Source organism: Bombina bombina, chromosome 2 (genome assembly GCF_027579735.1).
Source record: "Bombina bombina isolate aBomBom1 chromosome 2, aBomBom1.pri, whole genome shotgun sequence".
Classification (NCBI taxonomy): domain Eukaryota; kingdom Metazoa; phylum Chordata; class Amphibia; order Anura; family Bombinatoridae; genus Bombina; species Bombina bombina.
The window spans coordinates 572639183-572654007 of record NC_069500.1 but is presented as its reverse complement, the minus strand read 5'-3'; the positions used below and the strand labels follow the sequence as shown (position 1 = coordinate 572654007).

At 36.7% G+C, this 14825-nt stretch overlaps 1 protein-coding gene and 1 long non-coding RNA gene across 2 annotated transcripts in view; one reads left to right on the top strand and one right to left on the bottom strand.

Annotated features, from left to right (window-relative positions):
• The window catches only part of RASEF (RAS and EF-hand domain containing), a 187534-nt gene that overhangs the window by 20881 nt on the left and 151828 nt on the right, over positions 1 to 14825 (bottom strand). Inside the window, exons 11-12 of the mRNA XM_053702459.1 lie at positions 12574 to 12720; positions 7297 to 7444 (exon numbers count right to left, since the gene is read on the bottom strand). Coding sequence (XP_053558434.1) covers positions 7297 to 7444; positions 12574 to 12720 — 295 coding nt within the window. The remainder of the gene's footprint in view (positions 1 to 7296; positions 7445 to 12573; positions 12721 to 14825) is intronic.
• The window catches only part of LOC128649280 (uncharacterized), a 260717-nt gene that overhangs the window by 102110 nt on the left and 143782 nt on the right, over positions 1 to 14825 (top strand). The gene's annotated exons all lie outside the window — the stretch shown is intronic.

The window sequence follows — 14825 nt, the reverse complement described above, 5'->3', positions numbered from 1 at the left end:
CTATTTAGCAGCTTCTTCCTAGGCAAACTACTGAAGTGAATGCTGTGACATCATAAGTCCTTTAGCAAAATGGGAACTAGATTTATTTTTGACAGTGTTTTGACACAAGCTGGATGTGTACTTCCAAAAGAAAAAATGGTATTGTATTTCCAAAAAGCAAAAGTGTAATTCCAAAAAAAAGATTGTACTTCCAAAAATACTAAATTGTACTTCCAAAAAAAGAATTGTATTTGTAATTAAATATTTGTATTTGTATGTCACAATGTCAAAGAATCACACATGCTAGCCTTTTTTAAAGCAATCTTATTCCATAATATTAGGACACAGCTGGTGATTGCCAGCTGCACAACTGCCATTTCTGATTGATCAACTTCTACTATGAAGCTGCAATGGGGGCTCTAGCTGAGTTCACAGTTAACCAATCACATTCTAGATCAGCATACATCTACTATCAATGGAAGTGATTCTGATTAAACACAGATTAAAGTCAGCTGTTGCTGTAGGATATACTTGAATTTTTAGAGCTGCATCCTACAGGGAGAGCCATGGTCCGCAAAGAGTTGTCAAAGAAACTGCGAGAGCTAATTGTAGAAAATAACCAATCAGGAGAGGGATATAAAAGAATATCAAAGGCACTGGATCTACCATTAAACATTGTCAAACTCTTTGGGAATAAGTGGAGAAAATGTGGCACCACAGAGACATTACAAAGATCAGGAGGACCCTTCAAAGTTGATGTGAGGGCAAGGAGAAAACTTATCAAGAGGCCAACTGCAACTCTGAGCTACAAGAATTTCTGGCAGATATCGGTCACTCCTTACATGTGGCCACCATCTCTCGTATTCTGCACGTCAGGGCTATGGGGAAACCCATTCTTACAAAAAGGTGCTTCCAAAGAGTATTAGTTGGGTGGGGTGTGCAGACTTATGCAGTAAGTGTGTTCTAGTTTTTTGTAGTTTTTTTTTTTTATTGAAAATGTTCCTAATAATTAAAGGGACAGTCTAGTCAAAATTAAACTTTCATGATTCAGATAGGGCATGCAATTTTAAACAACTTTCCAATTTACTTCTATTATCTAATTTGCTCAATTCTTTAGATATCCTTTGTTGAAGAAATAGCAATGCACATGTGTGAGCCAATCACACAAGGCCTCTAGGTGCAGCAACCAATCAGCAGCTACTGAGCATATCTAGATATGCTTTTCAGCAAGTGATATCAAGAGAATGAAGCAAATTAGATAATAGAAGCAAATTAGAAAGTTGTTTAAAATGACATGCTCTTTCTAAATCCCGAAAGAAAAAAATTGGCTTTCATGTCCCTTTAACTCTTAGTGGTGGTTTTCCCTGTATTTTTATTTGTTGGAAGATCACATTACAGATGGAAAAAGAATGTTATTTTTGTCTTTACCTTTAAAAAGACATGCAATTTCATATAGGTGTGTAGACTTTTTATATCCTGTAGACTGTTTATATCCACTGTAAGCAAGGATCAAGAATGTAAATATGATGTACTCTAACCAATCACAGCATACCATTTTTGCATTAGAACGTGCTTTTAAAAGTGTATTATTTTACCTTACATTACATAATCATGTGGTGTTTTTTGCTGTGATGTTTTTCATTTGTATAGCAAGGTACAGCCCCTTACACCAAACAAGGGCAATTTATTATATAATTTATCATTCATTAATATAAAAAAAAGAAGTGTAATAATTTAGAACATATAAAAATATCACCCAGAAAATAGCAATCAACACAGAAAAATAGACTAATGGGAAATTGATTTGAAGAATGAAGGTACTATACAATCTCCTTCTAAACAAAATAAACAGTATCTGCATACAAAGATAAAGATGAGCAAAAAAAAATGTCAGAATGTCATTATTTGTAAGTGTCACATGCCTAGAGAAACGTGTTAGAAAGATTTACATGCATTCCCATAAAAGAAAAGACAACCTTGTTGACAAAACTGGTAATAAATTAAATATTTTCACAACAATGAGCCGGAGCATAACAGAAATGTGATAATAAGCCACACGTTTATCCTTAATTACTTGTGCAATAGAAAGAAGCGCAAATTCATTCATTCATATCTGCTAGTCGACACCTCAGAATAAAGAAAGAAATGTAATTAAAGCCCTGAAAATAATGATATAATGAATCTTTTTTTTTACACAAACATATCTAGAATTAAAACATAAAAAATAAAAACTATGGCCTAGATTTAGAGTTTGGCGGTAGTCGTGAAAACCAGCGTTAGAGGCTCCTAACGCTGGTTTTAGGCTACCGCCGGTATTTGGAGTCAGTCAAAAAAGGGTCTAACGCTCACTTTTCAGCCGCGACTTTTCCATACCGCAGATCCCCTTACGTCAATTGCGTATACTATCTTTTCAATGGGATCTTTCTAACTCCGGTATTTAGAGTCGTGGCTGAAGTGAGCGTTAGAAATCTAACGACAAAACTCCAGCCGCAGAAAAAAGTCAGTAGTTAAGAGCTTTCTGGGCTAACGCCGGTTCATAAAGCTCTTAACTACTGTGCTCTAAAGTACACTAACACCCATAAACTACCTATGTACCCCTAAACCGAGGTCCCCCCACATCGCCGCCACTCGATTAAATTTTTTTAACCCCTAATCTGCCGACCGCCACCTACAATATACTTATGTACCCCTAATCTGCTGCCCCTAACACCGCCGACCCCTATATTATATTTATTAACCCCTAACCTGCCCCCACAACGTCGCCGCCAGCTACCTACAATAATTAACCCCTAATCTGCCGAGCGGACCGCACCACTATTATAAAAAAGTTATTAACCCCTAATCCGCCTCACTAACCCTATAATAAATAGTATTAACCCCTAATCTGCCCTCCCTAACATCGCCGACACCTAACTTCAAACATTAACCCCTAATCTGCCGACTGGAGCTCACCGCTATTCTAATAAATTTATTAACCCCTAAAGCTAAGTCTAACCCTAACACTAACACCCCCCTAAATTAAAAATAATTTACATCTAACGAAATTAATTAACTCTTATTAAATAAATTATTCCTATTTAAAGCTAAATACTTACCTGTAAAATAAATCCTAATATAGCTACAATATAAATTATATTTATATTATAGCTATTTTAGGATTTATATTTATTTTACAGGTAACTTTGTATTTATTTTAACCAGGTACAATAGCTAAAATAGTTAAAATAATTACAAAATTACCTGTAAAATAAATCCTAACCTAAGTTACAATTAAACCTAACACTACACTATCAATAAATTAATTCAATAAAATACCTACAATTACCTACAATTAAACCTAACACTACACTATCAATACATTAATTAAATACAATATCTACAAATAAATACAATGACATAAACTAAAGTACAAAAAATAAAAAAGAACTAAGTTACAAAAAATAAAAAAATATTTACAAACATCAGAAAAATATTACAACAATTTTAAACTAATTACACCTACTCTAAGCCCCCTAATAAAATAACAAAGACCCCCAAAATAAAAAATGCCCTAACCTATTCTAAATTACGAAAGTTCAAAGCTCTTTTACATTACCAGCCCTGAACAGGGCCCTTTGCGGGGCATGCCCCAAAGAATTCAGCTCTTTTGCCTGTAAAAAAAACACATACAATACCCCCCCCAACATTACAACCCACCACCCACATACCCCTAATCTAACCCAAACCCCCCTTAAATAAACATAACACTAAGCCCCTGAAGATCTTCCTACCTTATCTTCACCATACCAGGTTCACCGATCGATCCAGAAGAGCTCCTCCGATGTCCTGATCCAAGCCCAAGCGGGGGGCTGAAGAGGTCCATGATCCGGCTGAAGTCATCATCCAAGCGGGAGCTGAAGAGGTCCATGATCCGGCTGAAGTCTTCATCCAAGCGGGAGCTGAAGAGGTCCATGATCCGGCTGAAGTCTTCTATCAACGGCATCTTCAATCTTCTTTCTTCAGCCAATCGGATTGAACTTGATTCTGATTGGCTGATTCCATCAGCCAATCAGAATATTCCTACCTTAATTCCGATTGGCTGATAGAATCCTATCAGCCAATCGGAATTCGAGGGACGCCATCTTGGATGACGTCATTTAAAGAAACCGTCATTCGGCGAGTAGGCGTCGGGAGAAGAGGATGTTCCGCGTCGGATGGAAGATGATGGCTCCCGAAGAAAGAAGATTGAAGATGCCGTTGATAGAAGACTTCAGCCGGATCATGGACCTCTTCAGCTCCCGCTTGGATGAAGACTTCAGCCGGATCATGGACCTCTTCAGCTCCCGCTTGGATGATGACTTTAGCCGGATCATGGACCTCTTCAGCTCCCGCTTGGATGATGACTTCAGCCGGATCATGGACCTCTTCAGCCCCCCGCTTGGGCTTGGATCAGGACATCGGAGGAGCTCTTCTGGATCGATCGGTGAACCTGGTATGGTGAAGATAAGGTAGGAAGATCTTCAGGGGCTTAGTGTTAGGTTTATTTAAGGGCGGTTTGGGTTAGATTAGGGGTATGTGGGTGGTGGGTTGTAATGTTGGGGGGGGGGGGTATTGTATGTGTTTTTCTTACAGGCAAAAGAGCTGAATTCTTTGGGGCATGCCCCGCAAAGGGCCCTGTTCAGGGCTGGTAAGGTAAAAGAGCTTTGAACTTTAGTAATTTAGAATAGGGTAGGGCATTTTTTTATTTTGGCGGTGTTTGTTATTTTATTAGGGGGCTTAGAGTAGGTGTAATTAGTTTAAAATTGTTGTAATATTTTTCTGATGTTATATGTTAATATTTTTTTATTTTTTGTAACTTAGTTCTTTTTTATTTTTTGTACTTTAGTTAGTTTATTTCATTGTATTTATTTGTAGATATTGTATTTAATTAATGTATTGATAGTGTAGTGTTAGGTTTAATTGTAGGTAATTATAGGTATTTTATTTAATTAATTTATTGATAGTGTAGTGTTAGGTTTAATTGTAACTTAGGTTAGGATTTATTTTACAGGTAATTTTGTAATTATTTTAACTATTTTAGCTATTGTACCTGGTTAAAATAAATACAAAGTTACCTGTAAAATAAATATAAATCCTAAAATAGCTATAATATAAATATAATTTATATTGTAGCTATATTAGGATTTATTTTACAGGTAAGTATTTAGCTTTAAATAGGAATAATTTATTTAATAAGAGTTAATTAATTTCGTTAGATGTAAATTATATTTAACTTAGGGGGGTGTTAGTGTTAGGGTTAGACTTAGCTTTAGGGGTTAATAAATTTATTAGAATAGCGGTAAGCTCCAGTCGGCAGATTAGGGGTTAATGTTTGAAGTTAGGTGTCGGCGATGTTAGGGAGGGCAGATTAGGGGTTAATACTATTTATTATAGGGTTAGTGAGGCGGATTAGGGGTTAATAACTTTATAATAATAGCGGTGCGGTCCGCTAGGCAGATTAGGGGTTAATAAGTGTAGGCAGGTGGAGGCGACGTTATGGGGGGCAGATTAGGGGTTAATAAATATAATATAGGGGTCGGCGGTGTTAGGGGCAGCAGATTAGGGGTACATAGGGATAATGTAAGTAGCGGCGGTTTACGGAGCGGCAGATTAGGGGTTAAAAATAATATACAGGGGTCAGCGATAGCGGGGGCGGCAGAATAGGGGTTAATAAGTGTAAGGTTAGGGGTGTTTAGACTCGGGGTACATGTTAGGGTGTTAGGTGCAGACGTAGGAAGTGTTTCCCCATAGACAACAATGGGGCTGCGTTAGGAGCTGAACGCGGCTTTTTTGCAGGTGTTAGGTTTTTTTTCAGCTCAAACAGCCCCATTGTTTTCTATGGGGGAATCGTGCACGAGCACGTTTTTGAGGCTGGCCGCGTCCGTAAGCAACTCTGGTATCGAGAGTTGCAGTGGCGTTAAATATGCTGTACGCTCCTTTTTTGGAGCCTAACGCAGCCATTCTGTGGACTCTCAATACCAGAGTTATTTTAAAGGTGCGGCCAGAAAAAAGCCAGCGTTAGCTACGCGGGTCGTTACCGACAAAACTCTAAATCTAGCCGTAAGAAACTTGACTGGAGTACAATTTCGGTTTCAGTCGGGCGGATGAGCATTATTTATATTCAAAGATTTTTTTTCCCAATTGAACACAGTCTAACAAAACACCATTTAACTTCTCACTAGCTGTGGTGGGTACAAAAACAGCTAATGCAGCATTATAAAAACAAGAAAAACATCTCTAAATCCTTGTGTTTATTGTAAAGTCCTCTTTTTACAATCAACTTTCTTACACAGCCCAAGTTTGTTCAAAACATATTTTCTTAGAAGAAAAAAAAGTACTTAGTCACCAACTTGAGACAGACTTGTTAAATCCAACTAATATTTGTTTAACAATTATAATTTCAAAATACATTGTTCTGCATCTAACTTGCTAAATTTAAAACTAAATCGAAATGAACATGAATGAATTTCAATTGTGAAAAGAAGCATTTTTCAAGTAGACAAAAGCTTCTAGTAAAATGTATTTCTGTTTCATTAAGAGCTTGTATTGTGCACAGAGCATATGTGCACGTGCCTTGTGCACCCTCATGCAAACACCATAGCTGCTCAGAGAGGTGGTATTGGCATGCATTCATCAGTGCATGTTCTCTGAGAAAGAGCAGTGTTTGATTGAAGGTCTACAGGGCATATGCATAGATGCTCCATGCTCAGTGAAAGCTATCACTAAAACATGTATCAGCATGCATTCAGCAGTGAGTCATCACCAATACAATATATGCTCTCCAAAAAGGAGCAGTGTTTGAATGAAGTTGCATTAAGCATATGCAACTATGCTTTGCACGGTAAAAGCTATTACTGAAACTATTTTCATTCTTTTCGTCCAAATAATGTATCTAGTTAATAGGATATTTATTATATTTTCTATTAAATATCCATAGTTTTTGCAATTTCACTCAACTTTTTTTCTGAATCAATTTGTGACTTTGATATGTTTATACAAGGGCAAACAGAGATGTGGCTATATCATTAGCTTGTGATACTTTTATTTGACAAATGTGTTAGGACAGTATCACTGATGCACCCTCAACTGATTTACATAGATGATCTAGAATAGGCAGTTTAAACAAAGTAGGGCAACAATCTCACAACATTCCAGTATATGTAATAATGTGTATCAAAGCTAGATAACTGCAATAGCTAACAAGCTCTTTCATTTTATAAATACAAATAACAAGACATATTGTGACATATTTGTTTAGGTATTTGTGATAGACATATACGGTAGTTGATATAAACATACCCAAAGTGGCGCTTGTGTTCCCTCGGAATTCATTTTTGCACAGTCTCATAAGGAAACTTGACTTCCCCACAGCTGCGTCACCGGCAAGAACAATCTTGTAAGCCTTGTCTGTGCTGGGATATTTGGTATTTTTGTCTATGCTGTCTGCCTGAAATAGGAAGCAGAACAGTTGTACTAAACTGCAAATGTACATTTCACTGTTTATTAACAGGACATGGTAGTCAAAATTAAACTTTCACGATTCAGAGCACAGAATTTAAAATTCTTTGCATTCTTTTATGAAATGTACTTCTTTCTCTTTGCATCCTTTGTTAAAACTTTCAATTCATGAGACAGGCTCCAGAGTGTGCACGTGTCTTGCCTTTATATTACAAAGTTGTTTTTTATATTGTACCCTCTATCTGAATCATGAAAGTTTAATTTTTACTTTCATGTCCCTTTAAATACAAATACATATAAAAAAAACTTACACAAACAGTATTTTAAAATGTGTAGCAATCCATGATTTAAATATATCTATTCATATTTCTGCAATCCTACACCTAGATTACGAGTTTTGCGTTAGAGGCTGTGCGGTGCTAATGAGCAGTTTATGCTCCCCGCTCACTTACCTACAGCGCTGGTATTACAGCTTTTTACAAACCAGACAAGAAGTGAGCGTTGAGCAAAATTTTGCTCATTACCGCACTCCAATACCAGCGCTGCTTACGTTAGCGGTGAGCTGGTGTAACGTTCTCATGCACGATTTTCCCATAGGAAACAACAGGGAGAGCCGGCTGAAAAAAAGTCTAGCAACTGCAAAAAAACAGCGTAAAGCTCCTTAACGCAGCCCCATTCATTCCTATGGGGAAATGCATTTTATGTCTACACCTAACACCCTAACATGAACCCCGAGTCTAAACACCCATAATCTTTCACTTATTAACCCCTAATCTGCCGCCCCCGACATCGCCAACACCTACATTATATTTATTAACCCCTAATATGCCACTCCGGACACCGCTGCCACCTACATTATACTTATGAACCCCTAATCTGCTGCCCCCAACATCGCCGAACCCTACATTATATTTATTAAACCCTACTCTGCCGCCCCCAATGTCGCCACCACCTACCAACACTTATTAACCCCTAATCTGCCGCCCCCAACATCGCCGTCACTATAATAAACATATTAACCCCTAAACTGCCGCACTCCTGCCTCGCAAACATTAGTTAAATATTATTAACCCCTAATCTGCTGGCCCTAACATCACCGCCACCTACCTACATTTATTAATCCCTAATCTGCCGCCCCCAATGTCGCCACCACTATACTAAATTTATTAACCCCTAAACCTAAGTCTAACCCTAACCCTATCACCACCTAACTTAAATATAATTAAAAGAAATCTAAATAAAAATTCCTATCATTAAACAAATAATTCCTATTTAAAACTAAATACTTACCTATAAAATAAACCCTAAGATAGCTACAATATAACTAATAGTTACATTGTAGCTAGCTTAGGGTTTATTTTTATTTTACAGGCAAGTTTGTATTTATTTTAACTAGTTACAATAGTTATTAAATAGTTATTAACTATTTAATAACTACCTAGCTAAAATAAATACAAAGTTGCCTGTAAAATAAAACCTAACCTAAGTTACAATTACACCTAACACTACACTATAATTAAATTATTTTCCTAAATTAAATACAATTAAATACAATTAAATAAAATTATCTAAAGTACAAAAAAACAAACACTAAATTACAGAAAATAATAAACAAATTACACCTAATCTAATCCCCCTAACAAAATAAAAAAGACCCCCAAAATAAAAAAAAGCCCTACCCTACACTAAATTACAAATAGCCCATAAAAGGGCCTTTTGCGGGGCATTGCCCCAAAGTAATCAGCTCTTTTACCTGTAAAAAAAAATACAAATCCCCCCGAACATTAAAACCCACCACCCACACAACCAACCATACTCTAAAACCCACCCAATACCCCCTTAAAAAAACCTAACACTAACCCCTTGAAGATCACCTTACTGGGAGAAGTCTTCATTCAACTGGGCCGAAGTCCTCAACGAAGCCGGGAGAAGTCTTCACCCAAGCCAGGCAAAGTGGTCCTCCAGACGGGCAGAAGTCTTCATCCAGACGGCATCTTCTATATTCACCCATCCGGCGCGGAGCGGGTCCATCTTCAAGAAATCTGACGCGGAGCATCCTCTTCATCCGACGGCTAACACTGAATGAAGGTTCCTTTAAATGACGTCATCCAATATGGCGTCTCTTCAATTCCGATTGGCTAATAGAATTCTATCAGCCAATCGGAATTAAGGTAGAAAAAATCCTATTGGCTGATGCAATCAGCCAATAGGATTGAGCTGGCATTCTATTGGCTGTTCCAATCAGCCAATAGAATGTGAGCTCAATCCTATTGGCTGATTGCATCAGCCAATATGATTTTTTCTACCTTAATTCCGATTGGCTGTTAGAATTCTATCAGCCAATCTGAATTGAAGGGAAGCAATCTTGGATGACGTCATTTAAAGGAACCTTCATTCAGTCTTAGCCGTCGGATGAAGAGGATGCTCCACGTCAGATGTCTTGAAGATGGTCCCGCTCCACGCCGGATGGATGAAGATAGAAGATGCCGTCTGGATGAAGACTTCTGCCCGTATGGAGGATCACTTCGCCGGCTTGGATGATGACTTCTCCCGGCTTTACTGAGGACTACGGCCCAGTTGGATGAAGACTTCTCCCGTTAAGGTAATCTTTAGTGTTAGGTTTTTTAAGGGGGTATTGGGTGGGTTTTAGAGTAGGGTTGTTTGTCTGGATGGTGGGTTTTAATGTTGGGGGGGATTTGTAATTTTTTTTACAGGTAAAAGAGCTGATTACTTTGGGGCAATGCCCTGCAAAAGGCCCTTTTAAGGGCTATATGTAATTTAGTGTAGGGTAGGGCTTTTTTTATTTTGGGTAGGTTTTTTTTATTTTGTTAGGGGGATTAGATTAGGTGTAATTAGTTTAAAAATCTTGTAATTTGTTTATTATTTTCTGTAATTTAGTGGGGGTTTTTTTTGTACTTTAGCTAATTTTATGTAAGTGTATTTAATTTAGGGAATTAATTTAATTATAGTGTAGTGTTAGGTGTAATTGTAACTTAGGTTAGGTTTTATTTTACAGGTACTTTTGTATTTATTTTAGCTAGGTAGTTATTAAATAGTTAATAACTATTTAGTAACTATTCTACCTAGTTAAAATAAATACAAACTTGCCTGTAAAATAAAAATAAACCGTAAGATAGCTACAATGTAATTATTAGTTATATTGTAGCTAGCTTAGGGTTTATTTTATAGGTAAATATTTAGTTTTAAATAGGAATTATTTAGCTAATGATAGGAATATTTATTTAGATTTATTTTAATTATATTTAAGTTAGGGGTGTCAGGGTTAGGGTTAGACTTAGATTTAGGGGTTAATAACTTTAGTATAGTGGCAGCGACTTTGGGGGCGTCAAATTAGGGGTTAATAAATGTAGGTAGGTGGCGGTGATGTTAGGGCCGGCAGATTAGGGGTTAATAATATTTAACTCATGTTTGCAAGGTGGGAGTGCGGCGGTTTAGGGGTTAATATATTTATTATAGTGGTGGCAATGTCCGGTTCGGCAGATTAGGGGTTAAAAAATGTATTTTAGTGTTTGCAATGCGGGAGGGCCTCGGTTTCAGGGTTAATAGGTAGTTTATGGGTGTTAGTGTACTTTTTAGGACTTTAGTTAAGAGTTTTATGCTACGGCGTTGTAGTGTAAAACTCTTAACTACTGACTTTAAAATGCGGTACCAGTCTTGACAGGAGAGGGTCTACCGCTCACTTTTTGGCAGATTCGTAATACCGGCGCTATGCAAGTCCCATTGAAAAAAGAGGATACGCAATTTACGTAAGTGGATTTGCGGTATTTCCAAGTCTGGCCAAAAAAGTGAGCGGTACACCTGTACCTGCAAGACTCGTAATACCCGCGGGCATTAAAAAGCAGCGTTAGGCCCGGCCAACGTTGCTTTTTAAGCCTAACGCAAAACTCGTAATCTAGCCGATAGTTTCTTTCCTGAGGCTTAATTACAATTTGCTAAAAAAAAATATTCACACAAAACCTGTAAAATATTTTTAGCTTTTGTTTAGCAAAACATAGGTAACCTGCTGATACCACTAAGACTAAACTCATAGTGACATTAATCCCAATTTTTATCTTTGATTTATAATTCAGATTTACAATTTACTTTCATTATAAAATTTAATTTGTTTGCTTGGTATTGCTTGGTACACTTTCTTGAAAAGATGGTAGGTAGGCTCAGGACAGTGCATGTGCTTATGACAGCAGAATGCTTTTAACGTTATCTGTAAAACACTGCTGCTATCTAGTGTTCAAAAGCATTCTTGCAAAACTGCTGCCATATAGTTCTTAAAGGGATATTGCACACTATATTTTTCTTTGCATAAATGTTTTGTAGATGATCCATTTATATAGCCCATCTGGGAGTGTTTTTGTAACAATGTATAGCTTTACTTATTTTTTTAATAAAATTGTGCTGATTTTTAGACTCTTAACAAAACCACAAAGTGTCATATGTATACATGCGTTTACAGACTCCTGCTGATTCCTTTTTGTCTAATCTGTATTTTCATATGAAGAGAAGTGGGGGGGGGGAGTGTCCACTTCCAGCCCCTTTCACTGGGTGTTCCAGCTAACCTCAACAGTGCTAAACTTGGAGCTTCTAAGTAAGTTTTTAAAAGATTTTATACTGGATTTTTAGATCAGTATCTGTGCATATTCTTCTAAATAGTAGTTTCTATTACATGCAATTATATGAAAAATGGTGTATACTGTCCGTTTAAGACAAGCGCACAGTACCTATCTAGGTATTCTGTTCAGCAAAGACTTTTAAAAAGTATGCTCTGTGAAATTGTGTTTCATGTCTATTTAAATACAACACATTACAAAGTATCAGACCATTTCCAATAAATCTATGACTAATGTGTTTTGAATGGAATGAAACCTCTTTGAATTGCTTTTTGGAGGGATTTACAATTATACACAGTCTGGTACCATGCAGTCATGTTAATACATATTTATATAAAAGTAAACTATTTTAACACAAACAGCGTCACACATTCAATTTGCAATTAATACAACTATATTCTGGTAATATAGAATAGATTTTAACTTATATATTTCATGTTCATGTACATTGTAGCAGAACAGGGAAATCATCTTTATTTGTGGCTTAGCTTACAGTGGGTACTGGTGCAGGAAGAGCTGAGATACACTTTCTTGACGATGCACCTGAGCTGCTTCTGCTGACGGGCCGTGAGGGTCTCCAGTCTAATAGAGTCCCATTAGAGGTTGGTGCATACGACTCTTCATCTCTGATTTCTGGAACCTATGGTGAGATAACATCTCAGATTAAACCCAATTAAAATGAATGCAACAGCAATAAAGCATGTTGACTGTCAATAACATAACTCATAGACTGAAGGAAATAAGCTCAGAAAGACAAACACTTAATACATTAAATGGACATTTTATTTGTTGTAACTAAAAGAGAGTATTTAAAAATGTATTAAAGTTTGTTTGTTTTTTAATGGTTGTTAGCATGCTTGCTAATGCCTGGTATGTATTGCTAGTGTTAATCACAGCGGACAAAAAGTTAAAGGGATAGTAAACCCAAAACATGTATTTTATGGATCAGATAGAACATACAATTTTTTTTATTTTTTTTTTATTTTTTATTTTTTATTAAGCATCAGGGGTATTTAACAAAACATAAGATCAATCCAACAAAAGCAAAGAAAATACATAAGAAAAGAAAAAACCCTGCAAGCATAACCAGCCCTTAAAACACCAGGGCCACATCATAAGTAGACAGTAATAAAATCATGGGTTATTACAGTTAAGTGAATTATTCAACTATATTCTTTGAACATACCACCTGACGCTGCTTTTTCTTAGTTTTTTCCCCTTTCCCCTCCCCCCTTCCTCTAATCTTCCCCAGATTTTATATCGATTGTTATAATGATCTTACATCAATAGATCTTACATAGCATCCTTCCAGTGTGTAGGAAAAAAAAGAGAAAAAAAAGGAAAAAAAGGAAATTAAAAAGTTGGTAGCCCTTTATTGGCTGCGGGGAGTTTACCAAACTCCCAGAAGAACCAATTCCGTATCTCTGAATGGATAGATCAGGTGATCAATCTCGCTAGGAGGTAAGATTTTAATGAAATTTGACCATTTGGAGAAAAAACTTCTTACATCCTGGTCGTTCTGTAAGTTAGTGTCTAATTGTTCCATAATACACTGTTTCTTCAAACAGTTTTTTATCTCTACAATGCTCGGGACTGCTCTCGAGTTCCACTTCTTCAAAATTAAATACCTCATTGCTAGGATTACCATAACTACGAGTTTAAATTTCTCCTGGGGAAGGCCTAAGTCCCCCGTGGGGAAAACTATATTTGCAGGGGATAGCTTCAGTGGGGTGATGCCCATCAGGTTGGTAAGCCAGTATTGCGCTTTTAGCCAGCAATTCCTGATTGTTGGGCAATACCAGAACATATGAATGAGATTTGCCGAAGGGTATGAGCATTTTGGGCATTTGTTAAAACTACGACTTCGACATTTAACTCCCTTCTCTGGCGAGAAGTACGTCATATGTAATAGCTTAACATGTGCCTCCCGCCAAGTGGCAGAAAATGTGGCACTCGAGATTGCTTGTATTGATGAGGTTACTACAGGAAGGACCACTGAGTTTTCCGGGAGGGTTGCTATCCATTTAGTCTGAATTTTTTCTACTATTTCTGGGCCTTTAGAGGAAGTCAATTTTTGGTATATGTATGAAATTGGTGACCGGCCATTTTTAACTAATAATATCCAGTTCTCAAGTATACCCAGAGACCAATCCCATCCAAAATCATTTACTAATTTAAGTGCAAGGTGTCTTGCTTGAAGATAAGCAAAGAAGTTTTTATTAGAAAGCTGAAAATTCTCTTTAATAGAATCAAAGGTTTTGATACATTTTCTAGGAAAATCAAGTAATTGAGCAATATTTACTAAACCCAGAGTTTCCCAGTTAGAGAAAAGAGCCGATTGTATCCCAACCTGAAATTGAGGGTTATTTAAGAGAGGTAAAAAGCGTGAAACCCTAAATTGAATATGCAGTATAGAACATATCTTTCTCCACATCTGGATTGGGTTATAGATGGACTTCATTTTTTTTATTTCTGGTGGAATTATATTGTTATTACAATGTAGTATCGCTATTAAAGAATATGGGTAAACTATATTATTTTCAAGATCAAGACTTGTAATGTAATTAGCGCCTGTTAACCAATCTACCACCACTCTAGCCTGGAAGACTATATTATATAATCGAATATCTGGTAGCGAAAGACCCCCGTATTCTGTAGTGAGCATTAATTTAGAAAGAGAAATCCTAGGTTTTTTACTTTGCCATATAAAAGAGCGAAGAGCCGAGTTAAAGGAAAGAATATCTT